Source organism: Choristoneura fumiferana, chromosome 16 (assembly GCF_025370935.1).
Source record: "Choristoneura fumiferana chromosome 16, NRCan_CFum_1, whole genome shotgun sequence".
NCBI classification, from domain to species: domain Eukaryota; kingdom Metazoa; phylum Arthropoda; class Insecta; order Lepidoptera; family Tortricidae; genus Choristoneura; species Choristoneura fumiferana.
In genome coordinates, this window is record NC_133487.1 from 19,061,237 (window position 1) to 19,088,366 (window position 27,130).

The 27,130-nt window shown below is 49.0% G+C and overlaps 4 protein-coding genes and 1 long non-coding RNA gene across 5 annotated transcripts; 4 read left to right on the top strand and 1 right to left on the bottom strand.

Moving 5' to 3' along the window:
- The first annotated feature begins 4,096 nt into the window (after positions 1–4,096).
- On the top strand, positions 4,097–8,956 carry Mocs1 (Molybdenum cofactor synthesis 1). The gene is given in 10 exon segments (XM_074099486.1): positions 4,097–4,468; positions 4,549–4,672; positions 5,931–6,098; positions 6,191–6,355; positions 6,358–6,438; positions 7,617–7,680; positions 7,755–7,893; positions 8,418–8,528; positions 8,612–8,732; positions 8,822–8,956. Coding segments are annotated over 10 exon segments (1,098 nt in total). The 5' UTR covers positions 4,097–4,399; the 3' UTR covers positions 8,878–8,956.
- Positions 8,957–9,002: 46 nt separating this feature from the next.
- Positions 9,003–9,536, top strand: LOC141436609 (cyclic pyranopterin monophosphate synthase-like). The gene has a single exon (XM_074099604.1). It carries the CDS (start codon positions 9,003–9,005, stop codon positions 9,534–9,536), a length of 534 nt encoding a protein of 177 aa, XP_073955705.1.
- A 1,172-nt stretch (positions 9,537–10,708) lies between these two features.
- Positions 10,709–12,732, bottom strand: Pfdn2 (prefoldin 2). Its single transcript, XM_074099487.1, has 2 exons — positions 12,486–12,732; positions 10,709–11,886 (listed from the first exon to the last, which is right to left on the bottom strand). Exons 1-2 carry the CDS (start codon positions 12,617–12,619, stop codon positions 11,583–11,585), a joined length of 438 nt encoding a protein of 145 aa, XP_073955588.1. The 5' UTR covers positions 12,620–12,732; the 3' UTR covers positions 10,709–11,582.
- Positions 12,733–12,928: 196 nt separating this feature from the next.
- Positions 12,929–26,886, top strand: Sec3 (exocyst complex component Sec3). Its single transcript, XM_074099488.1, is given in 15 exon segments — positions 12,929–13,218; positions 15,766–15,897; positions 16,564–16,878; positions 21,957–22,175; positions 22,178–22,300; positions 22,380–22,473; positions 22,476–22,495; positions 22,570–22,650; positions 22,716–22,882; positions 22,955–23,002; positions 23,004–23,458; positions 23,461–23,492; positions 24,155–24,266; positions 24,541–24,665; positions 26,366–26,886. Coding segments are annotated over 15 exon segments (2,088 nt in total). The 5' UTR covers positions 12,929–13,152; the 3' UTR covers positions 26,465–26,886.
- Positions 16,925–20,646, top strand: LOC141436273 (uncharacterized). The gene is made up of 2 exons (XR_012452286.1): positions 16,925–17,577; positions 18,104–20,646. It is a non-coding gene; the product is annotated as an uncharacterized lncRNA (long non-coding RNA).
- Positions 26,887–27,130: the final 244 nt, after the last annotated feature.

The window sequence follows — 27,130 nt, forward strand, 5'->3', positions numbered from 1 at the left end:
GTCAGCACGTGCCCACCCCGCCCCGCGCGCCGCCCCAGCCCTGCACAGACACACGGTCAGCACGTGCCCACCCCGCCGCGCGCAGCACCAGCCCTGCACAGACACACGGTCAGCACGTGCCCCACCCCGCCGCGCCGCCCCAGCCCTGCACAGACACACGGTCAGCACGTGCCCACCCCGCCCCGCTCCGCCCCAGCCCTGCACAGACACACGGTCAGCACGTGCCCACCCCGCCCCGCGCCGCCCCAGCCCTGCACAGACACACGGTCAGCACGTGCCCACAGCCCTGCACAGACACACGGTCAGCACGTGCCCACCCCGCCCGCGCCGCCCAGCCCTGCACAGCACACGGTCAGCACGTGCCCACAGCCTGCACAGACACACGGTCAGCCCACGTGCCCCACCCCGCGCCCTGCTCCACGCCTGCACAGACACACGGTCAGCACGTGCCCACCCCGCCCCGCGCCGCCCCAGCCCTGCACAGACACACGGTCAGCACGTGCCCACCCCGCCGCGCGCAGCACCAGCCCTGCACAGACACACGGTCAGCACGTGCCCACCCCGCCCCGCGCAGCACCAGCCCTGCACAGACACACGGTCAGCACGTGCCCACCCCGCCCCGCGCAGCCCCAGCCCTGCACAGACACACGGTCAGCACGTGCCCCACCCCGCCCGCGCAGCCCAGCCCTGCACAGACACACGGTCAGCACGTGCCCACCCCGCCCCGCGCAGCACCAGCCCTGCACAGACACACGGTCAGCACGTGCCCCACCCCGCGCCGCGCGCAGCCCCAGCCCTGCACAGACACACGGTCAGCACGTGCCCCACCCCGCCCGCGCAGCACCAGCCCTGCACAGACACACGGTCAGCACGTGCCCCACCCCGCCGCGCGCAGCACCAGCCCTGCACAGACACACGGTCAGCACGTGCCCCACCCGCCCCGCGCGCAGGCCCAGCCCTGCACAGACACACGGTCAGCACGTGCCCCACCCCGCGCCGCGCGCAGCCCCAGCCCTGCACAGACACACGGTCAGCACGTGCCCACCCGCCCCGCGCCGCCCAGCCCTGCACAGACACACGGTCAGCACGTGCCCACCCCGCCCCGCGCCGCCCCAGCCCTGCACAGACACACGGTCAGCACGTGCCCCCCCGCCCCGCGCCCCGCTCACCGTACGCGTAGATCAGCCGCGGGTAGGCTCGCGGCGCGCGGCGCAGATCGCGCGCGGCGGCGGCAGCGGCGCGCCCCGCGCCCCCGCGTCCCCGCGCGCGCCAGCAGCGTCACCAGCCGCGGCCACAGCGAAGCGCGCAGCGCCGGATCCTTCTCTGCAAACGAACGTCGATCAGCCGTTTGCGGTACGAGTGTAGTGTAGACGGTCCGGCGCCGGTGTCGTGATACTATTACGCGCGGGCGGGTTACCGGCGGCCAGCATGTCGCGGAGCGCGGCGAGCGCGCGGTGCGGCCCGGCGTGGGCCTGCAGCGCCCGCAGGCGGCGCGCGGCCAGCCGGCCCGCCCGCGGCAGCCGCGCCGCGCCCTCCTCCGCCGCCGCCAGCGCCGCGCCGCTGCCGCTCATCCACTCCTGCGTTCAAAAAATTTACTATAAATATTGCCAAATTTAATCGGCAACCACCTAATTCGACAAAGCTGCGCTTCGCGGAGCTCCCATTCTGAACGTTTTGTGTATTAGGGTCTAACTTGACAATATATAAAATCCCCTGTACCTGGTAGTCGATGTACTGCAGCCACAGGTCCTCGTCGGCGGGCCGTGCTGCCAGCGCGCGCCGCAGCGCCGCCGCGCGCTCGCCCTCCGCGCCCCCCGCGCCCCCCGCGCCGCCCCCCCGCCCGCCCCCGCCGCCCCCCCTCCCAGTAGCGCCGCGCGCGCTTGCGGGAGCCCCGCGCCGCGCCGCACACTCCCAATGCACGAGACATATCCTCGCGGTTGTATCTGACAAATACATAGATGCTGCAGGGGTGGCATTCCAACAGATATTGTCAGGTGGATCTGGTTCAGTATCTGCTATGAAAACTTAGTATAACCTAACCAACAAAAAGTATACAACGCGGGAATGCTGGCAGCCTTCTGAGCACAATGAACAGCGACGGTGACCTAGGAGGGAATTTTTATTTATAGGTTAGGCTATAGGTTATATATTTTTTGTACAGTCATATTTTTAAATGTTTAATGTATTGTGTTTTATTGCTTTTTGTTATAAATAAATATATTCCATAATTTTTCAAAATTCAATATCTCAAAAACGGCTGAACCGATTTTGAAAAAAACATGTCTAAGAACCATCACTAGAAAACCTACTTTCAAATAAAAAAAAAACGCAAATCGGTCCACCCGTTTAAGAGCTACAGTGCCACAGACAGACACATACTTAGTGGTCAAACTTATAACACCCAGGCACGCCTCTTTTTGCATCGGGGGTTAAAAAAGACAATTAGTTTGGTATCTAAGTGAAAGTGCTATCTCAGTTCAAAGTCATGTATATAGATATAGTGAACATAAACATAGATATAGTTGTTTAGTTTTAGTTTTTTAACTAAGGGACCCTATAAATCCATATAATTATTATATTGTAGTGTGCACTCACACACCTCCACTCCACCCCTTTATATATCATGTACTCTTAGGTTTAAGTCTCATTAATAAACTACTCTTTAACTACATGTTACCTTAACAGACCCAACACCACAATATATCAGTATTTTTTTTTTCATGTAATTTTTTCTTAAATTTTATACTGTAGTTTATTAGTACATTACTGCAGAGACCATGAAGTATGGGATTGATGGACAAGTTCGGGGTAGACAACTTTACTGAATAAATGATTTTGATTTTTTTAAATTTGAATTTTCACTTACTGTGGGCGGCCCGGGAAGTAGATAGTGGAGACGCGCAGGTTGCCGCCGTCGAAGCGTCGGTCCTCGTAGTAGTCTGCCTCCGGTGGTGCCGCCGCCGCCGCCGCCACCGCCGCCGCCGCGCCCGAGCCCGCCGGCTCCGCGTCGCTGTCGCTGCTGGCGAGCAGCTCGCTCTCGGGCGCGGCCGCCCAGCGCGCCGCCGCTGCCGGCTCTGCGAGTTCTGTTACTGCAACCGATCACCAACCGTTACTCCATCACCGTTGCCTCGGGGCCCGCGGCTTCTCTCCAGCGCACTCACCCTCGCTCGCTGCCCCTTCCTGTCCGTAAGCCGGAAACAGCGACATCTTCCTTCGCTTTTGCCCACCGCTTGCAAATGCGAAATAGATGCCGATGTGTTATTTACATACGCGAAACGTTGTAGTCACCTTGATTGGTTGAAAATTTAAACGGTCTACTATACGCTTCAACACTTCCTTTAATAGTAACAAGTAAAAAGCAAACTCAGCTCTTCTTATTCGAAACGAACAACATACCAAGAAATAACCAACCAAAGCAACCAACACAATCGTGACACAATCCCACAGTCAGTCAGTATTTGACATGAGATTAGTGACATTGACATACATAGTGACTTTGACGGTCGCGATAGTTTTTTTTCCATTATTTTCTCTGGGGTAGACTATGTATGATACTGCAAGCCATACTGCCATACTTTGAATGGAAAAGCTCAGAGGTAAAAAAAACTATTCTCCTCCGAAAGTTGATTGAAGTCTGCAGAAATAGTATTCATAGTATTAATGGATAAACTAAGAGGGGTTGAACGTATGTACTAAGACTAATTAGCATTGTTCTATAGTTGGTCTGAGATGTAGGATCGAAGTCACTGTCGCATGGATGCTCTGCAGGGCTACTACGAAACTCGAAGTTCGTGTCGTGCGGTCCCTCTGACACTTATATTATTTAATACGAGAGCGAGAGGGACGGTATGATACGAACATCGAGTTTCCTAGTAGCCCTGCTGTCGTCTTTGTGTCGCCTCCATAATGAATGACGTTAATGCGACAGTGACAGAACAGTGGCGTTATTTTCATAAATTAAGCCATAAGCATTCCATTCCATTTCAATGCAATGCAAAGATGCAATGTCAAGTTTATGCATGCTCTTATTTAATTTTACTAAAGAAATAATGTATAGCCGTTGTAATATTTATTAAATTTATTTGAAATTAACTTCTATACGACTATGAAAATTTTTAAACTTGCTGCTAGAATTTAGAATCCACTGAAAATCGAATTAGAGTTAAACAGTTAAAGTTAAATAATGTTGAAAAGCGTCACTGCCACTGCCAGTTTATTTGTTTATTTACTGCAGTTTTGCCAAAGTGAAAGGACGTGGAGTGGAAAGGACTGACTGGTAGCATAATCAGACCTTCAACCGCCAAGTGCGACGGCGGCTTGGGCCTGGTGTATCGGGCGTGGGGTGGTGAGATTAAGTTGAGTCGCGTCCGCGAGTATTTCGAGACTCCGAACCCTTGACATGCTGCGGCGGGGTCTCTCGCGGCCGTTCAGGCTGGCGCGGCGGCTCAGCGATGCGGCGGGCGGCGGGGTGAGTTGAGTACAGTTGACCATATGGCCATATTAGCTTCGGTTGATCATGCGTTGTATTGTAAGCCATCGTATGCGCAGACGGCGGCGGCGGCGGCGGCGGCACCGGAGCCGCCGGAGTGGGCGCGCGAGCCGCTCATGGACCTGCACGGACGCCGCCACGACTACCTGCGCGTGTCGCTCACGGAGCGCTGCAACCTGCGATGTGAGCACGCCACGTACAACACATACATACACAAATAGAGCGCTGCGGTATTCAAAACTGAACGCTATAAAAAAATACGTGGCCCTTCATTTTTTTTCTTTTAATTTTTTTTTGTGGAAGGAATACATTATAGGTTAGTTTTATCATACTTTTTGAACATCAGGCATTTACCTGTATAATGTATGCATATTACTTTGTTGGAGGCAGGATAAGGATGTTCTGCGTGAGTGCACATGTTGATTGCTGCCATTCAGGGGGTTATCAGTTGTTTGCAACGTGACTGTTGTAATGGCCTTCAGTGGCTCCGCTTTGATGTGCTACTTTACCTTTTCACTTGTTAACATGTTGTTTGCCTTTCAATAATACAAGCAATACTTTGCCACCTATACAAATCATATCAATTGTTGTGCAAATTATGACACAATAATTACATGTGCTTTAAATTGGATGCGGCATCTACTTCTAACCTAATGATTGCTTCAAACAGATAGGAAGGAATGGCTTAAAAGTTACGTCATGAGTTTATTTATGAAGCTTATACAATAAAAATGATAAGGAGTGTGAGTATGGCATCATGGTCATGGTCACCATTTGATATCACTCCAGACTTGAGAATTTATTTTTGTAAACAGTTTTTTGCACACTACAGGGTGATTATGGAATAATGTGGCTATTAAATGTGATTGCCAGAGGAAGGGTTATTTTATTACTATAATAATTTTGTTTCATCTATTTATAAAGGTGAGTTTCCACCGGCGAGGCAAGACGAGGATGAATGAGAAGTTCCTATTTGTATGACAAAACGCGCGATATCGAGGGAGCTCTCACCAGCTCGCGGAAGACATCCCAATAATACTGATACCAATTCCCGCCCATCCTTGCATCGTCTCGCCTTGCTGGTGGAAAATCACCTTTAGACAGGCAAAACAAGAACAAAAACAAGACAGTTTAATTTAAATGTATGATGAATGCAATGTTTAACTATGTGACTGTTTGTTGCTGACTGACTATTGTTTGTTATATAAAATAAAGAAAATTATCAGGTCTTCCACCCTAAAGCTGTGGGTTACAAGTGTGTTGAACATTTGTATGCATTTAATTAAAACCTTCTCAAGGTCTAAGAGAGAATGGGCCTAGAGACATCTCACACAATATTAATTACAATCAGGTGAGGTAGAATTGTGGGTAAAAGTGTTGAATGCCATTTGCGTTTTAGGTATCGTGACGTGATCGAAAAAGTATAATATTTGTGTGTCAGGCCAGTACTGCATGCCGGCGGAGGGCGTGCCGCTGTCGGCGCGGGGGGCGCTGCTGACGCGAGCGGAGCTGGCGCGGCTGGTGCGCGTGCTGGCCGCGCTCGGCGTGCGCAAGGTGCGCCTCACCGGCGGAGAGCCCACGCTGCGGCCCGACCTGCCGCTCATCATCGGTAGGTGACGGCGACGGCGGGCGGGGGGCGGCGGGCTCCTACCCGGCCTCTCACTCACCTCACCTCACGCGGCGTCTCTTCGTCTGTCGCAGAGGAGCTGTCTCGTGTGGCGGGCATCTCGAGCGTGGCGATGACGACCAACGGCGTGGTGCTGACGCGCGCGCTGCCGGCGCTGCAGCGCGCGGGGCTGACGGCGCTGAACGTGTCGCTGGACTCCCTGCGCGGCGCGCGCTACGAGCGGCTGGCGCGGCGGCCCGCCTGCCGCGCGTGCTGGCCGGCCTCGACCTCGCGCTGCAGCTCGGCTACAGTCCGCTCAAGATCAACACCGTGCTCATGAGAGGTGAGAGGTCAGCCCATCATCTTGGACATACGAGTAGTACCTATGCGTGCGTGACAACGAACATTTTAGGACCCGTTTGTGACTCTTTAAAGTTCATTCACACGTTAAGGGAGTCGGCACCTCCTATAGACCGGGAGATGGTGACATAAAATATTAGATGATTTGTACCAGTATGGCGGTTCTTCAGGGGTCTAATTATGGAATGTCAAAAAAAGAAAATGATGGTCAAGTGAGTAGCCATTCACTAAATCCACCATGCCACAGACCATGCCATACTTTTCTAAAAGGTACAAATCGTTTTGCGAAAGAAAAAAAATACTCCTTGGCGGCGATATGGCGGCCATTTGGAACCGCCAGAAAAGTATGGCATGGTGTATTTCGTGAATTTCGTGAACTCGACGAAGATTAGCTGTGCAAAAATTAGCATGGAACAAAATGATTGTTTTTTTATTTTCAGTCTCATTTATTTTATAAGCCATACATCTTATGATTAAGTTTTTTTTTAATTAATGTATTTGCGTCGGTATGGCGAGCTGTAGCCCACACCGGAGAAGTATGGCATTACGCTACCGCCTACATCTTTTTTTATCGACCATCGGAAAATACACAATCATTTTTGTGGACCGAATCGTTCGACACTCGTTATTTATCTCACACGTGCGATTAACGCCCACGCGATTGGGCCGCCGGTACCAGCGCTATGACCATCATTTTCTTTTTTGTCATTCCGTAATTAAACCCTTGAAGCACCGCCATACTGGTACAATTGATCTAATATTTTGTGTCACCATCTCCGGGTTTACTACTGAAACGGGACTAGGTTTCAAAAATAACGAACGGGGGTTCATTCGATCCTCGCTCGTCGTCATCACGTCACTGCCGCTAACGCTGACGCTCGTGACCTGTGACACGGGATGAGCGTACGTGAGTGTGACGGTTCCGACATGAACATGAACGATATCTGAGCGGCTTCTGCGCATCCCCCGGAGTCGTGCGAAGAAATTCATCGTTCCATTTACCGGCTACTTCGTTTCGCAGCCGACCGGTCGGCTGAGCTCTTTCTCATCGGAAGACTTTTGGTCGCGCAGCGGCCGCGTCCCTCGCTCGCGTGGCTCCGGCGGATGCGCGACTCCGCGTACGGACGTTCGTGAAGTGTTCCTTATTTCATTTACTTTCAGGTGTCAACGATGACGAGATCCTCGATTTCGTGGAGTACACGCGCGACCGCGACGTCGAAGTGAGGTCGGTCAATGGAGAGCGTCCGGAGCGTAGTGTTTCGTGGCGAGAGTATAGTAACAGCGAGTTGGTCTGCGCAGGTTTATCGAGTTCATGCCGTTTTCGGGCAACGCGTGGGACGACTCGCGCCTGCTGCCGTACCGCGAGGCGCTGCGCGTGATCACCAACAAGTACCCGGAGCTGCGCGCCTGCGCACCGCGCCCCAACGACACCGCCCGGGTACGACGCGCCCACGCGCCCACGCGCCAGTGACAGGACAGTGAGGCAGAACCGTTGACAGCAAAGTATCTACTGCTACTTTTTGAACACACACGCCGAGATGGAGCAGTGCTCGCTGTCTGTTTAGTTAGATTAGATACCTATAATTATAACCAAGGCAGTAAACAGTTAATAGCTCACCTCTCACCGTCTATTTTTCGAAGCAGATTGCACCCTTCACCGCCATTCTGGCTTGACTGGCTCGTGACTGGACTTACGTGAATATGAGGGTGGTATAGTGCAGATAGAGCGGGACGGCGTGCTGTCACCGCGAGCACCGCGGACTGTCTTATCTGGCTTTTTTGAACGCCACAGTTCTCTCAGACGGTCTCGTTTCACTGTTCCGTCGTCGTGTGGAAATAGGCATCAGAGTTAGATCGCTTCACGATCGGCTGGCCGGCGGCCGCTCTCTGACGTTCGGTCCGGTACGGTGCGACGGTGCGAGTCGAAGCGTTTTCCTCTAGTTGTAACCGTGTCGTCGGCAGGTGTGGCAGGCGCCGGGCCACGTGGGCCGCGTCGGGTTCATCGCTTCCATGACGCAGCAGTTCTGCGCCTCCTGCAACCGGCTGCGGCTCACGGCCGACGGGAACCTCAAGGTCGGTCGGTATACGGTATAGCGCCGGGTCCGGTCCGGTACGCGTACGGCGCGGCGGCAGCTGACCGTGCCTCGTGTCCGCAGGTGTGCCTGTTCGGCAACGCGGAGGTGTCGCTGCGGGACGCGCTGCGCGGCGGCGCGGGCGACGCGGAGCTGGCGCGGCTGGTGCGCGGCGCGCTGCGCAACAAGCGGCCGCAGCACGCCGGTGAGTGCCCGCGCCCCGCCCCCGCCCCCGCCCCGCCCCGCACCCGCGCCGCGCCGCCACCGGGGATGCTATTCTGTTGATATTTCTAGGCATGCAGAACCTGGCGCGCATGGAGAACCGGCCGATGGTGCTCATAGGTGGCTAGCGGCGCGGTCTGTGCTGGTGCCGGTGGCGGCGGCGGCGGCGCGGCGGGAGGGCGCGCGCGGGCTGTGCTCGGCGGCGGCGGAGGACGGCGCTCTCACGCACCTGGACGCGGCGGGGCGCGTGCGCATGGTGGACGTGGGTGGCAAGCCGGTGACGGCGCGCGCGGCAGCCGCCGAGTGCCGGCTGGAGGCGAGCGCGCGGCTGCTGGAGCTGCTGCGGGCGGGCGCGCTGGCCAAGGGCGACGCGCTGGCGGTGGCGCGCGTGGCCGGCGTGATGGCCGCCAAGCGCACGGCGTCGCTGATCCCGCTGTGCCACCAGCTGCCGCTGGAGTGTGCGCGCGTGTCGCTGGTGCTGGAGCGAAGCGCGGTGCTGGTGCGGTGCGAGGTGGCGGCGCGGGCGCGCACGGGCGCCGAGATGGAGGCGCTGGCGGGCTGCGCGGGCGCGGCGCTCACGCTCTACGACATGGGCAAGGCCGTCGACAAGGACATGCGCATCACGGACCTGCGCGTGGTCAGCAAGACGGGCGGCAAGTCCGACTACCCGCCGCCCGCGCCCGCGCCCCCGCCCCCGCCCGAGCCGCCCGCCGACGCCGCCGAGCCCGCCAGGCCTGCCGACCGACCCGAGGAGACTTTCGCTCCGATCAACTTTGCCAATTTGTGATATTACTATGAATATCTTATATTTTTTATAATTTATTAGTCAGTAAGTAAACACACATATTATTATGCTAAGGACAAATAAAAACGAAAGCTGCTGGGCTACTACGAAATTCGAAAATCGAAGTTCGTATCGTACCGTCCTTCTCACTCGCGTATTAAATATTGACAGTACGATACGAACTTCGATTTTCGAGTTTCGAGTTTTCGAAACGTGCAACGACGTGAGTGGCGACTTAAAAGTGCAAACACGGAATGTTGAGTCGCTCGTCTCTACTCGTAATTGAGCCGAGCGAGTGCACTCTCGAGTGTCACGTTGCGTCGTGCAAATATCGCTATATGTCACATGAAAGATTGACGCTAGAAACGAGCGTCGAGCGGCTGCATGAGGCCTCACCTTTAGGTGCTAACGAAATCGGAATTGTAAACTCCGCACCCTCTACACGTGCTCCACACTACACTGTTTTAGATATTAAAATCATAAATGTTTTGTTTGTGTCACAAATCTTCCAGACCCGCGAACTGTGTGACGTAATTAATCATCACTTGTTTCAACAGCATTCGTTATTGTTATTTTATTATAATAGGTGGCGGTTCAATGCACGATAAATAAAAGTCTACTTACGCACGCCAAGCATGCGATTTCTTCAAAACTAATAATAATACACACCACAAATTGTTTAGTTTCAAATATTTTAATGTAAAAAATTATTATTAAATACATGCCATTATGATTATTTTATAGAAATGGTGCTGAAAAAAATTAAATATTATGAATATTTAGTACAGTTTGATAAATCATAATTTTGTACATTTTTATTTACACACTGTTGGTAACTAAGTACACCATAATTATTGTACTTTTGAAATTTTGTTGTTTTTCTTTATTAAATATACTTGTTTTTACTTTCAGTTGCTTTAAATGTTTGGATTCCTTGTTTTGTTCCCTGTTCATTGGTACAATTTGTACCTGTGTCAAGTCAAATGGTGAAATTTGGTACGGAGATAATTTGAGACTATAATGCTTGTTGTCATGGTTTTGACTCTGGAAAAGACAGAACAGTTTTTATACCGGAAAAATAATTCTTTGCAAACTATATAAGAAGCAGGCAACAACGTTTATAACCTGTCTCGCTGTTTTTCTGAATAAATTTACATTACTAAGGAAAAGTCACATAGTTTATAAAATATTTTTATTACAGAAGAGTTATAGCTAACAATTATTATTAACAGCTAATTTGCATTTCAACCAGGCATGAAGTGGTAAATTAAAGTAACTGCACCATTTTGATTATGGTAGAAATGCTAAGTGAAGGAAATTTTACCATTAATTTGTTCATTCAAATACTAAATAATAGAAATCAGTTCTTGAAGCTTACAATAAATGGTTTTTACAAATATTTCGAAAGCAGATCAGTTCACAGTAAATGTAAACAAATGCTCAACAATAAACAAAGTTCAATTTTGTTTGTTGAAGACTATTTGTAGGCAGGCACCTGTTGACCATTCCTTTCCATTGCCATTGGAATACAGAAACTGTATTCTAGTTACATTTAAATGTACAACCAGTTGATACTTGCAGTTGTGCTGTGGTTGGAATCGAATGAAATTGATTACAACGTCACAAATAATTGCATAAGAAGCATTCCTAATAAATTCAGTTCAATAGGCAGAATATTAGTTTGAAGAATTATCAGGACCTTTCAAGCTCGTATACCACTAGTAACAAATACTTCCTTGTAAATGTTAGGCATAGTTACTGCCACTCTTATACTCTATCTTATCATCAGGTATCGCTTCCACATGTTCGCTCCTATGATTTCTATTGCGAAAATTTTAATAAAAAGTAAAGCGTAGATATAGAGTTAATTATTTCACAACTGAAGTAGATCTCGTAGCGTCACAGACCCCGGTCTACTTCTCATCAGGACATCGGCCTCGCTCAAAGTCAACGTGCACCATACAGCTCGGTCTCCTCGTTACTCGTTAAGTATTAATACAATATAATGTTATACAAATTCAGCGACTGTGATAGCAGAGGGGAGGCGTGTTAGGCGCTGGGCACGAGCACGTTGGCCTTGGGCGGGTGCGCGGGCTGGTCGGGCTGGTCGGGCGCGGGCGCGGAGGCGGCGCCGCGCTGCAGGCGGATGTCGTGCGTCTCGATGTAGTCGTTGATGGCCTGTCCCTTGCGCGCCAGCTGGTCGTGCAGCGCCGCCAGCGCGGCCGGCAGGCGCGACAGGTTGGCCTGCAGCTCGGGCAGCGCGCCCTCCACCGTGCGCTCCAGCAGCACGCCGCCCACCAGCCGGAAGCAGCGCCGCGACCCCTCCACGCCGCGCAGCGTCTCCAACACTATCCTGACAACACCACAATCTGATCACAACCGCTGTCAGTGATACTTCTCACTCTGAACAACATTAATATGTATATTAGAGAAAGATACCATAAACAGATATGGTTACTACAAATACGCAAGTTTCTATGTGTATGGATGTGTCACGTTAGAAGGACTGAATGGATTTGGACGAATCAATATGGAGATCTTAATATTCTGGAATAACAAATTCCCAAATTTCAACTGCTAGGTTTAGTGACATAAAATTTGGTACTGTGGTGGTGTTTTTTAAGCAACGTTAATGATAATCACAGTATAATTTTTGTTCCAAATCTGTATTTCGTTTTAATTGCTACTAGATCTAATATTTTACTCCTGCAAAGTCGCGGGTAAATACTAGATAATAAGCCGCGGATAAGGACTAGTTATTAATACGCTAATGACAAAAAAGATAAACGACGTAACTAAATGCAATCGAATTCCTGCTTCGGACTTGGCACTTCAATTCAAACCGAACATCTGCTTCGAACGACACCTGTAGACGAGAAACAACAGCCCTTCCCGAATGTTAGTCGTGGAGGGCCGTCTCGCTTGATGTTAAAGGATGGCAGCGGCACTCACTTGTGCTCGTTGAGGTCCATCTCCAGCTCGGAGATCTTGCTGGCGAGCTGGCGCTGCTCAGCGCGCAGCGCCTGGAACCCGGCGAATACCTCCTCGCTCGACTTCTTGCCTGCCTTGCTTGCAGGCTTAGCCATTCTACTGTGCGCTATCACTCAAAACTAAGCTAAAGAAACGATAAAGAACACCTTGTCCCTTGAGATGAACAGATTTGGAACAGATTGAGATATGGAAAATTTGAGGTTATGAATGGAATGACATGAGTCAAACTGACAGACGCTCCGAAAATAAGTTCGTTCGGAGAAACTGAAAACCCTCTATTTTTTTGATGAATTGAATCTACTCTGCTAGAACTTGCATGTTTTTCGATTTTTGACGTTTAAGTGTCAGCTTCAGCTGTCATGTCATGTCAATATTGTGTTGAGTATTCATTCTGATCATTCTGATTCGCCTATCTGCGGTATTTTATTGAATTCTTTGTTGTTTTGATTACAAGTTAGATTGTCTTTCATAAAAGAGGGCGTAGTCAAATGGAATAATACGTGGTTGTATTCAAGTTTTCCCAGTTAGCGGAATAAGCGTGTGGCGGTCCGTTTGTGGTGGTCCGTGGATTCGGCTGGTGGAGGAGCGAGTTGTCAAAGTGCTGTGAGCGTCCCCGAGCACCGGCACGATGTCCGCGGCGCTGGAGGCGGCGCGGCGCGAGGCGGCCGAGTGGCGAGCGGGCGACGCGCTCGCGGTGGGTCGCACCTCACTCGCCATACCTTATATCCCTCAAGTTTTAAGCCTAGAATACGCACCCAACGAACTACTGGCATGTGTATCAAGGGTTGGACTGTAGCAAAGGGGGCACAGACAGTTTTTTTTTTACCAAAATGATGTCACTGACATTTTAAATGATATAAAATAAGTGTATTTTACTTGAACAACTGTTCTCTGTAATCAAAAATGGCCGAGATAATGTTTTGAATTTTTTGCAAGGGTCCTGGGAGTTTTTTTTTTTTGTAAAAATGAAGTCATGATGACATAATATTTTGAAGGATGTTATTGTATAGAATACGTAAAAATAAGCACATTTTATTTGAATTTTTTTTGTTTGTAATCAATAATGGCTGAGATAAGGACCCAAAGTTTGAAATTTAGGTATGACAAGCAAAGCGAGGAGAGGTATGAATTGTGACCACAATGCACAAGCCGAGTGAGCAAATCAAGAGTGCTGCGCACCGGCCGGCAAAGTGCCAGAACCAAATTAAGCCATTAATCTTAGCTATGGTTTGATCAAAATATATTGAATGCTCATTTTCTTTCTTCTACATCTCCTATCTCATCTGTACTTGGTCACAGAGAAAAGTACCCCTATTAAAAGATGCTCATTTTAACATACTCTAATTATAACAATCATTTAAAATAGGGCTTAAACTAAAATAAAATAAAATTGATTCAAATTTTGTCCTGGCTCCATTTCCTAAAATGTCCGCTTCTCTGTACTATACCATATAAATGATATAAATTGTATACCTAATGTCATGAATTGATGGGTTTGATTTAATTAAAAGTTTATATTCTTCTTTTTTAGAGCATTTAAATAATTTGAAGTCGGTTACAATTGTTAGAATTATTTAGGTGTAGCAGATGAAAGTTGTTGGAAATTGATCCTAGGAACACTATTTATATGAGAAGCGGACATTATAGAAAGGAAAGTAGTCATATAAGAAAACTGACAATGCTGGAACCAGACATCTTAGGAAACTGACAAATATGATAAGCAGACTACAGGAAACAGACATATAAGAAGCAGACATCACAGGAAACTGACAAATATGAGACATATACATTTCAGGAAACAGACAATATAAGAAGTTGACATCATAGGAAACTGACAATGTGGGAAGAAGGCCATTTTGAGAAGCAGACATTTTAGGAAACAGACAGAACAAGCCTGAGCAAAAAAAAAATTACTTTTTCGCTTTTTTTTTCGAAAATATGGCTATGTATTTTTTGATTCCTATGTTTTAAAGCGTTTTAAGCAATAAAAAAAAATTGTATGGTGCTCCCTTTGGTATAGTCTGACCATATAGAGTTCGAGATTCTTCCCGTAGCTCGCGTGCCAGGAGACGCAGCTCATTTTATTTTTGCCCTGACCGGCAAGTGGGCAAGCGGGAGGCAGACTTGTAATGCTCATATATACGTATACCTAATAGCCTATAAAAAGAGAAAACACACATGGATAGAACTTCCAAAGATGTTAAGATAGTGCTTTTAAAGTACCCTTACAAATTTCGCAAAATAAAATAATAAAAGTATTATTTAATTATAAGCGCCTAACATCAACTAACCTTGTGTATAGGGAGACAAAACTACTAAATATTTCTCAAACTTACATATACAATACATGCATCTTAATAAGAAAAATAATTAATAAAGATATTCGTAGCCATATAACATTCACTAAAAGATCAGAAGTACAAAAAAAGCTGACACGACAAGCTAATAACATACCTACTCTTCCGACCACATAGAACTTTATATGGAAAAAAGAGTATAATAAATGAAGGAGTTCAATTGTATAACAAACTACCAAAAGATGTAAAGGATGCCAAGTCAATGTTAATTTTCAAAAAAGCGCTAAAACAACACTTATTAAATAATAAATCTAGTTAGACTGTCTTCTTATCTGCCACATAATAATAATGAAATAATAATGATAATAAAACAATAACAATGAATTATGATAACTAAATAATGGCAATAAAAAAGAATAATAATAAAATAATATTAAGCAATAAAAAAAATGCATCTTCAAAGGCTTTTTACTCATAGAAGCGTATAATTAAATATACTTTGTTGGTCGAGTTAAACCATATTACGTACCCTGTAATTAACCAGTGGTTACTATGGTTCGACTGGCCTTACTGTGTGTTACCACGCACAGGCGACTCTGTACTTGGTCGTCGACTGTTGTTGCATGCTACCCTCTCCCTCTCTTATTTAGATTTAAGAAATGATTGTTTTCTCAGTAAGTGATATGTGTAAATCTTATGAGAAATAAATATCTTAAACCATAAACCATAAAGTCATGTAAAATAAATGTCTAAACACTGATAATTTGGAAATGATTTTATTCATCAGGTGGTGTCGTGGCTGTGGCACATCAAATATTAGGTTTTAGTAATGGAGAATGGAGACTGAATTCTCTCTTAAGAGAGCATGTCGCATTGGTGTTTTAGGTACTATTTTTAGCTTCTGGCATATGTATTAGGTTATATCATGCGTTAATGTGTTGCAGAGTTCTGAGGGCGGCGGGGAGGCGTGGTCGGGCGAGGACGGCGTCTCGGACGCGGCGCTGGGCGCGCTGCTGGCGGCCGCGGCGCCCGACGCTGACGCCGACGCCGACGCTGACGGCGACGCCGAGCTCTGGGTACCGATACCGGCCCCGCGACACCCGCCGTCATAGGCTTCATTTAATTTTTAAAGTCTCATCATTCAGTAATACCATTCAAAAGTCTCAAAAATCTATGTTTCGTCACAAAACTAGAGCTCACATGAACTTTGCGACTGGTCGAAGATCAGACAGCCAGCACAAAAGCAGTCTGTTATGTTTCGGCGGTAGAGTTGTGGATAACGCTCATTTTCGAGGTTTAAAGACTCGAGCCCTTCAGACTCCAGAGTCTTAAAGACTCGACTATATTTTTTTTTTTTTTTTTTTTTTTTTTTTCGACTATTTTTTTTTTTTTTTCGGTTGGTTCCGATAGAATGTGACGTCTCTCGTTGAGAGCGAAAAACATAGATGTCGCTAGTGCTGCTGCATAAGTAGCGTAGTAGAAATAAGCAACCTGAGATATGTATGCGTAGGAAAAATTCGTGTCTAAATTCCTGTCCAGCGGTGGTGTAGGGGTTAAAGCACGCAGCACGGATTGCTGAGGACCTGGGTTCGATTCCCAGCGCTGGTCTCTTTTTCTGGTTTTTCTGTGCATCCATGTCTCAGTTTGTATTTTCGATATATTTTACAATTAAATTGGCTTATTTTATGCGAATGGATGCATGCCAGTCGGGTCCACTGTATGGTACGGTCGGTGGATGGCAGGTGCGGCGGCTGTCGGAGCGAGTGTCGCGGCTGGAGGCGCTGAACGTGGGCGGCATGCTGGCGGCGGCGGCGGAGGCGGAGGGCGGCGGCGCGCGGCTGGCGGCGCGGCTGGGCGCGGGCGCGGGCGCGGCGGGGGCGCTGGCGGCGCGGCAGGCGCGCGCGGACGGGCTGGCGCGCGCCGGGCCGCACAAGCTGCTGGCGCGCTCGGGCGCCGCGCGCGCGGACGGCAACGCGCGCGCGCTGCTCGCAGAGCTGCAGGAGATCTACGCCTGGCTCGACGCGCCCGCCCTCAGGGACCTCGACTCGCTCTCCGAGGTCGGTGCGCCCCGCGCTCGCTTTTGTTTTCAACATAATTGGCTAAGTAAAGTTTTTTGAAGAGGTGCTAAATATATTTTTCTTCGATAGTCGACGTCTTAATAATCGAGGAACTGCAGCTTTTTTATTTTTATTTCCTCTTATTAATTAGAAATATTTTTTTAAGTGGTCGATATGACGTTTGTGAGATTGAAATTGCAGAACCGTTAAGGGCTTAGTACTTAGTAGAAACACTAAAAAAAAAAAACGAAGTCAACTGTCACTGCTGTCACTGTCAAGTAGAATCTAACCTAAAACCGTTTTATTTACTTTGCGATTTGGTGCGATCAGTGTTTTTTGGATAATTTTTAAAGACCTCTCAGCACAAACTCAGTACTTTAAAATTTGCCGCATTTCTCCACGACCTTTGCATGATAATTGGACCACGATTGGATAGTTTCGAAGACTATTTTGGCTCTGCTTCTTCGACAACGCTGTCTTGCAGTCTCGACGATACGTGGCTTGACTTTTGGACCATATTTTCTATTTTAGCGGCTTCAGTTTTCAATACGAAATGAGTGAATTTGTGCAAGCAGATTCAAGGAACTTGCCACACATGGCTATGAGTCTAGAATATTTTGACACCAGTGATAAGTATGCAATGTTGCCGAAATCAAAGGAGATAAAGCACTCTTGTCCGCACCGGTAAAATGGATGAACGTAAGTACAAAAGTATATCAATACAGTTTCTTGTCTATTTTTTTACATTACATTTTAGGGCATCAAAAGTTGAATATGTTGCCGGACCAAAGTTGTTTGAGAGCACAGAATAACAAAAACATAATTATTACCTATATTGTGACCATTTACTTAGATATCAACTGACAATGTGATTGATGCGACAGGTGATGTTGTTCTGCATTGGCTGGTAAATATTATGATAGAGTAAAATTTCTGTGGTTAGTGAAACATTATATTATAACTAGCTGTTGCCCGCGACTCTGTCTACGAAGAATTCGCTTATTGCTTTCCTGCAAGTACTATGTATTTTTTCGGGATAAAACTGTGAGATAAAAAGTAGCCTATGTTCTTCCTCGGGACTCCAACTACCTACATAATGAATTTCGGCTAAATCAGTTCAGCGGTTGAAGCATGAAAAGTTAACAGATAGACAGACAGAGTTCCTTTCACGTTTATAATATTAAATATAAGTAAGGATTTATAATAATTTTGATCTTTTTTTCAGGTGGATGTAAACACACATTGGTGTTTTTATTTTGGTTGCAAGAAAAAGCCAGTGAAGGAGCATAACCTGTTTTTCCCAAGGACATGCATTTTTCCATAAAAAAAGAGGCATAGAAGTACCACAAAACTCCTCAATGGTTAATGGAAGAGAATAGAATAGATTTAAGATTTAGCACGGAAATGTAATTTTGAACATGACAATCTCTTAATACAGAAATGTATTTTTAGTTGACAATGCAAGTACAGTCGATAAAAAGTACAGTCAGCAAAATTTTTTTCTTAATAATATCATTATTGGTTTTTATTTGTGTAAGCTTTTATTTTTCCTCACAATACTTTTTGTTGACTATACTTGTCTTGCATTGTCATCTAATCTGTAATCAGTATAAGTATATTGTATATTGTAGTGTATTGATTATAAATATGTATGTTAGTCTGTAAGGTATTTATTGTATGGGCCAAGTTGCCCGAAATAAATGAATTTATTATTATTATTATTATTATAAGTACTGCTAAAATCTGCTTAAATTTGTATTCTCATTTTGGTTTATAATTATAATACATACATACTCGTACATTGCAAGTCGAATAAAATCTTGTAAAATATGTTTCTTTTCACTTATGATTTACATCATCAAAAATAACGAAAAAATGTGCAGAATTTGTAACATTGCTCACAGAGATTTTGATTAGGTTCGATTCCCGGTCATGTATGTATTAGAGTCAGACAAAATAAAACGGTTGAATGCCATATATATCCATACTAATATTATAAATGCGAAAGTGTATGTGTTTGTATGTTTCTCCGTCTTTCACGTCGCATTGGAGCGACGGATCGACGTGATTTTGGCATAGAGATTGTTTATGGGCCACAGAGTGATATAGGCTACTTTTTATCCTGGAAAAAATAAACAGTTCCCGAGAGAACAGCGCGGAACAACCGAATTCCACGCGGGCGAAGCCGCGGGCAAAAGCTAGTATATATACACACATCCAGTTCAACTGGTAGAACAAACAATACAATCTAGGGTCACTGTCACAAGTACAAGTACTAAAAATACAAGTAAATCACCACGGTTTTGTTATAACTTATGATCAATGGTACGCATATTGTTTACACATATAACACACAAGTTAATCAAACCATGGTTGCTTAGGAAATGAAAAGTTTAATATGATTGACAGCCCTTTTATAGCCTGCCGGAAAAATCTTTACAGCGCGATTCAGCTTTTCCTTGAGACGAGATAGTGACATCTTTTGATGCAAAAGTAAACTAAAATCCCGGTTTAACACATAGTGACCTATAATATTTGTGTTATATTTCCTTGTATTTCTTAGTAGTACTTCTAATGCCTTTATGGGGATGGCACAATATTTAATTTATTAAAAATACGACTTGTTTTTAAATTACCCTTTGCCAGGAATATTATATACATGTTCCAATAAATCAGGTCTTTTGAGACATATGTTTATGCTAAATGTTTTTATGATAATTTGTGTATTTATGAAATAAAAACAATATAAATTACTGCATTTTTATTATATTACTCTGCAAATTAACTAAAACCATCTAAAACACATGCAATGCGTTTAGCTTATGCTAAACGTTTTTATGATAATTTGTACATTTATGAAATAAATAAAACATAAATTATTGCATTTTTATTATATTACTCTGCAAATTAACTAAAACTATCTAAAACACATGCAATAAGACAGCTTTGTCTACATTATTTTATGTGGTTATGGTTAATAACAGAGACGCTTCAAAAATACGGATTCTTTTAATCTTCAAATCACGCATTTCACATGTAACCTCAAGGTCGCTATGACTTTATATGGAATCACCCCCTTTTTAGTAGCCACACAAAGCCACTTCATTCTGTAAATGATTTAGCAGAAACTCTTCCTTCAATACACTTTGAAATAAAGAATATAAACCCATTTGTGCATAAATATTTTAATGTATAGCATGACTCTTACTGAGACCATGTCCTTTTTATTGTTTTGGTAAAAAAACACGATATCTCTCCCTTCTGTTATGTTCTCCTTTGCTGTGTTTGATGTTGAAGGGCTAGAGGGTTCGTATAATCATGTTGTTGATGAGCAACTTGCAGTGGAAGATGAAGCTGACTTGCACCAAGTCGCTTGTAAAGACTAGGATGCATAAATACGCAGAATTCTGAAAATCTCGTCTGTATTTCATAGACCAACGTACAAAGCATTAGAGAACATTTCTGTAATGCTCCATTTCAACTCGAATACTGTCGGAGTCGTCTGAATCCATTGTAGGGATACTGTGATTCGAATTTACTCGTAAGGCAGTCCAAATATCAAGCCAAGTGTCGTCGAGACTGCAAGATAGCGTTGTCGAAGAAGCAGAGCCAAAATAGTCGTCGAAACTATCCAATCGTGGTCCAATTATCATGCAAAGGTCGTGGAGAAATGCGGCAAATTTTAAAGTACTGAGTTTGTGCTGAGAGGTCTTTAAAAATTATCCAAAAAACACTGATCGCACGCACCAAATCGCAAAGTAAATAAAACGGTTTTAGGTTAGATTCTACTTGACAGTGACAGCAGTGACAGTTGACTTCGTTTTTTTTTTACTGTTTCTACTAAGTACTAAGCCCTCAACGGTTCTGCAATTTCAATCTCACAAACGTCATATCGACCACTTAAAAAAATATTTCTAATTAATAAGAGGAAATAAAAATAAAAGAGCTGCAGTTCCTCGATTATTAAGACGTCGACTATCGAAAAAAAATATAATTAGCGCCTCTCTAAAAAACTTTACTTAGCCAATTATATCGCATTAGTCGGGGTTTGTGCGTACATATTTTACGTAATGATTATAAAAATAGTGAATTTTGCTAACAAACAAACTTATGACTAGTTGGTGACTTAACCTGCGAAAAATGTGTTTATGCCGCGGGACCTATGCAGTTTTCCGGTTCGAAGGACCACTTTTATGTGCCGTACGCTGAAGGTGTAGGAGAAATAACAAAACTACCTTTCTAAGCGGTATCCAGTGCAAGACAAATTTATTGCAAAAAATAATAAATTAAACATCAGTTTGGAACTCGTCCCTCGCGCCCTCTAGCGGCGGGAATGTGACTTTTTGGAAAATATTTAATATGACATGCAAAATCTTATACTAATTGATTTGGATTTTAAGCGACACAAAAGTAAAGTACTAAACATGTATTATTAACCCAAACAAAAGCTATCCTATTTATGTCAATCTTATGGTTTCAACTAGGTATCTCCTAACCAAATTTAGTTGAAATCGATTCAGAAATTTAAGTGTAAAGAGGAAGCAGACAGATAGGCTAGACAGACATAATCATCTTCTTTTATTAGTAAGCATTTATCGCTCAGATTCGTACCTACTTTTCTCATACTTGCTTGATAGTAGTGGTGTATATCTTGATTGAATTCTGCTTAAAATAGGGCCTGATTCGATAAATCGATCAGAGAAGGAACAAGTAGAAGGAGTCCGAAGAAATCTGCGTCAATTTGTTGATCGGTTTCGCGTTCCCGATAGTAAATTCTTCACCGAAATCGTTTCGTCGTTCGAACATCCAACTCCCACTATCCTCCGAAGCTAGGAGAGAGAGGTGAAGAATAAATAGTAATTTTTAATTTGTTTACGAAAGGATTGTTAAGTTTCAATGTACCTACTAATGTACATATAACAATATGTCGTTAAGGACTGATAATTCGATTCAGTATGAAATAAATAAAAAATTATTCCATTTTTCACAAAGCTACATTTTCCATTCATGTTAATGCACACAAAATACCTTTTCAACGATATTCGTTTCACCAAATAATGGTGTCATACATAATTCAGATCTCTCTGGCGACGAGCGAGGGTCGGTCGCGCGCGCTGGCGGCGGGCGCGGCGCTGCGGGCGGCGCTGCGGGCGGAGGGCGGCATGCCGGCGGCGCGGCGGCGGCTGGCCGCCGTGCGGGAGCGGCTGCGGCGGCTGGCGCGCGCCCGGGACGCGCTCGCCGCCGCCCTCGCCAGGCACCTCAACAACCTGCTCATCCACCTCGGCAACGAGGCGGCGGCCGCCCCGCCCCCGCCCCCGCCGCCCCCGCCCCGCGGCAGCACCACGCCGACCTGCTGCCCTACGCGCCCTTCATGCGCTGGCTCAAGGACATGGACGACAAGGCGTACGACGCGCTCGTCAAGGTGCGTCCCCGCCGCCCCGGGCCCGCCCACCTCCCGCCGCCCCCCGCCGCCCGCCGCTGACTGACCGCGCCTGTTGCAGGTGTACGTGGGCACGTGGTCGCGCGTGTACGAGCGCGAGGTGCGCGCGGCGTGCGAGGCGGCCCGCGCCGCGCCGCCCCCCCCTCCGCCGCCTCGCCCGACACGCCGCTCGACGCCGTGAGTCTCGTCCGGCCGGAGCCGATCGCGTCGATCGCGAGATCCACCGATTAAACTTCGATTCGGTCTTTCAGGTGCTGACGGTGGTCGAGAACGTCTGCAACGCCGAGCAAGATTTCTGCACGCAGTTCTTCTTCCTGGACGCGGACGCTAAGGTATGGTATGCTACGGATGGTACGGTTGGTAAGGTATGGGCGAGCTGACGGGCGGGATGTTGCAGGGCGACGGCGGTGACGGGTCCCGCAGCGAGAAGAGCGAGGAGGCGGCGCGGCGCGCGGGCGGGGGCGGGGGCGGGGGGGCGGAGGCGCGCCGGCTGCTGGCCGAGCTGTTTCCCGCGCTGGAGGCCGAGCTGGTGGCGCTGGTGGCGCACCTCGAGAAGCAGCCCTAGTGAGTGGCGGGTGGCGGGCGATCTTCCCGGCCGGCCGCGCGCGTCTGACGCACCTGGTTGGTCTGTTGCAGCGGGGCCATGCGCGCGCTGGCGTGCGCGGGGCGGCGCGTGCTGGGGGCGCGGCGGGGGCGCGGAGGGCGGCGAGGCGCGGTGGGCGCGCGCGGCGCTGGCGGCGGTGGCGGTGGCGGCCAAGCGCGGCGCCGACCGGTGCGTGGCGGAGCGTATCGCGGCGCTGGGCGAGTCAGCGCGCGCGGCGGCGCGGCGGCCCAAGGCGGGGCTGCTGGGCTTCCTGCAGGAGTTCGAGGAGCTGGCGGCGGCGTGCGAAGGCATCTTCGGGGCGGGCGGGCGGCGCGCGGACCTGGACCGATGGTACGGCGCGCTGGGCGGGGCGATGCTGGCGGCGGTGCGCGCGGCGGAGCACCCGCGCACGCCGCGGCCGGTGCTGCAGCTGGAGAACTATCACCGGCTGGGCGCGCTGCTGGCGGCGCGGCGCGTGCCGGCGCTGGACGCGCTGCGGCGGGACGCGCGCGCGCGCTACGACCAGGCGCTGCGCCAGTACGTGACGCAGTACTTCGGCCGCCGCTCGACAAGCTCAACATCTTCTTCGAGGTGAGCGCCCGCCGCCGCCGGCTGACCGGCTGACCGGCTCCCGCGCGCCCGGTGCCAGTGTCAGTGCCAGCGCCGGCGCCAGACGAAGCCGGTTACGCTTTTTTAAAAAACCCCGAGCGCGGCTCGATCCCTCGAAGCGAACGATGGGATAGATACCTACGCTTTTCACCGTGATAAAGTTGAAAAATCTTCATACTCCACGAGTCTTCGCTATCTGCCTCACATGCTACACGACAGATCACGTGTAGGTTATCGATCTTTTAACTGACCAACCAAAACCCATTTCAGTAGACTTCATAGTCCAATTTCAGTTCCGTAGACCGTCGTGGTAGCTTTCAAAATCGAATCCGAGGTCAAAAGCGAGTATCGTCGCAAAAGTAGCCCGATGTAAATAAAGAAATGGTCGTAGATAGATTATACTCAAAATTATACAAGAACTTCGAACGTAGGCAAAAGGCATGGACGTACTACAAGAGGTGATGTCGTATCAACAATCTGATATTGATATTAGGTAAATTTTTATTCCTTCGTTCATTAGGACCAAGACCAAAACCGTATTCTGGCGTAGTACCTAGTTAATTTAGGCGGGAATGAAAATTATTTTATGTTTTAAAATTAATTGAGAGAAGAGAGAAGTTATAGTGGTGTTTCATTGTGCGTAGGGCGTGGCGGAAGCGGTGGCGGGAGGCGCGCGCGAGGACGAGGTGTGCTACCGAGCGGCCTTCAGCAAGCACGAGCTGCGCCGCCTGCTGGCCATGTACCCCGCGCACGAAGGTGACCGTGACCCCCCCCGTGACCCCGCCCGTGACCCCCGCTTGGTGCCTCAGGAGCTGCGCTGCTTCAGGCCTATCTCTGAGCGCGTTTGGGATGATTTGGACGTGTACTTAAAAAGACTGGCTGTTGCTTGATATTGTTCTAGACCGGGAGTGGTGGAGGTCAGGAGGGGGTCGCTCGCTCAGCATCGGACACTATACTAGCTTGAGGGGAACAAAAAAAATTGACCTGCATTGAAAATTGATTTGCACTTGACCTGTAAATTTTGTTGCAGTGCGCAAGTCACTGCACCGGCTGTATCGCACCGTGGAGAAACAGCTGAGTGAGGAGGGGGGGCTGCTGCAGGTGGTGTGGCGCGCCATGCAGGAGGAGTTCATCGCGCAGCACCGCGCCCTGCAGGTAGGGGGGGGGGGCTGCTGCAGGTGGTGTGGCGCGCCATGCAGGAGGAGTTCATCGCGCAGCACCGCGCCCTGCAGGTAGGGGGGGGGGGGGCTGCTGCAGGTGGTGTGGCGCGCCATGCAGGAGGAGTTCATCGCGCAGCACCGCGCCCTGCAGGTAGGGGGGGGGGGGGGCTGCTGCAGGTGGTGTGGCGCGCCATGCAGGAGGAGTTCATCGCGCAGCACCGCGCCCTGCAGGTAGGGGGGGGGGGGGGCTGCTGCAGGTGGTGTGGCGCGCCATGCAGGAGGAGTTCATCGCGCAGCACCGCGCCCTGCAGGTAGGGGGGGGGGGGGGCTGCTGCTGCAGGTGGTGTGGCGCGCCATGCAGGAGGAGTTCATCGCGCAGCACCGCGCCCTGCAGGTAGGGGGGGGGGGGCTGCTGCAGGTGGTGTGGCGCGCCATGCAGGAGGAGTTCATCGCGCAGCACCGCGCCCTGCAGGTAGGGGGGGGGGGGCTGCTGCAGGTGGTGTGGCGCGCCATGCAGGAGGAGTTCATCGCGCAGCACCGCGCCCTGCAGGTAGGGGGGGGGGGGCTGCTGCAGGTGGTGTGGCGCGCCATGCAGGAGGAGTTCATCGCGCAGCACCGCGCCCTGCAGGTAGGGGGGGGGGGGGCTGCTGCAGGTGGTGTGGCGCGCCATGCAGGAGGAGTTCATCGCGCAGCACCGCGCCCTGCAGGTAGGGGGGGGGGGCTGCTGCAGGTGGTGTGGCGCGCCATGCAGGAGGAGTTCATCGCGCAGCACCGCGCCCTGCAGGTAGGGGGGGGGGGGCTGCTGCAGGTGGTGTGGCGCGCCATGCAGGAGGAGTTCATCGCGCAGCACCGCGCCCTGCAGGTAGGGGGGGGGGGCTGCTGCAGGTGGTGTGGCGCGCCATGCAGGAGGAGTTCATCGCGCAGCACCGCGCCCTGCAGGTAGGGGGGGGGGCTGCTGCAGGTGGTGTGGCGCGCCATGCAGGAGGAGTTCATCGCGCAGCACCGCGCCCTGCAGGTAGGGGGGGGGGCTGCTGCAGGTGGTGTGGCGCGCCATGCAGGAGGAGTTCATCGCGCAGCACCGCGCCCTGCAGGGAGGGGGGGGGGGGGGGGCTGCTGCAGGTGGTGTGGCGCGCCATGCAGGAGGAGTTCATCGCGCAGCACCGCGCCCTGCAGGTAGGGGGGGGGGCTGCTGCAGGTGGTGTGGCGCGCCATGCAGGAGGAGTTCATCGCGCAGCACCGCGCCCTGCAGGTAGGGGGGGGGGGGCTGCTGCAGGTGGTGTGGCGCGCCATGCAGGAGGAGTTCATCGCGCAGCACCGCGCCCTGCAGGTAGGGGGGGGGGGCTGCGGCAGGTGGTGTGGCGCGCCATGCAGGAGGAGTTCATCGCGCAGCACCGCGCCCTGCAGGTAGGGGGGGGGGAGCTGCTGCAGGTGGTGTGGCGCGCCATGCAGGAGGAGTTCATCGCGCAGCACCGAGGGTTTTGCTACCAAGAGCGCAGCCTAAAATATCACCAATATTTGGAACAATTATTTTTTTTTCTTTTAGAAATATAACATTTTACTCGCAAATGTGATAAAAAACATTGTATGTCGCACGGGCGGTACCTACAGAGATTACGAACATCGACTCGTCGACTCTTCGACTTGGTGCTTCTAATAGAATCTCGTCCGTAATTGGTGTGTGGTGTGTGGTTGCAGGCGCGCATCGCGGCGTGCTACCCGGGCGCGGGGCTGGCGCTGCCGCTGACCACGCAAGACATACTGGACGCCTTCTCCGACATCGCAAGGGAGCACTGACCTGCCCCTGCTGCCCCTGCCACGTGTCGCTGCAGTGCCGATATCAATTTCTCTACATATGCTTTCTCGTCGAGAACATCTGACAAGCGTGAGATACTATTTCATACGATAGTGTAATTCCTTGACGGATATAATCAAGTAGTCTTACCAGAATCACTCGCATACCCCTTAAAAAGCTTGTTAACCTTACATTAACATTAACATTCGTTTGATTATCTGTCGGTTGCATTGTCCAACAGACAGAGCACACATTTTTTGGACAAGGGGACTAGTTTACAAAATTGCTTAGAAAGAGCCATACCTTAGTATTCTTATCTATGCTGAGATAAACAAGATTATTAATTATTATAATTAATTGTTGTTAGCGTAAACAAGTGTTGTATATAATCTATATAAAAGAAAATATTTTTATAGCAAGTATATTTGTTGTCTTATTTACCATTTGCCACAAAAACAAATTGACCGTGCATGATCGATAGAGAAGGCATTCGTCGTAAAACATCCCCAAGTACACTGTCACGATCTCACGACACGATACACTGGGCAGTAGGGGTGAACCATCATAAATGAGGTCACATATTGTTGTAATCATTTTTGATTACCATGTGTTAAATATGTGTAGGTAAGTTTTTTATTTATCTATCTATCTATAGGTATGTATTCATA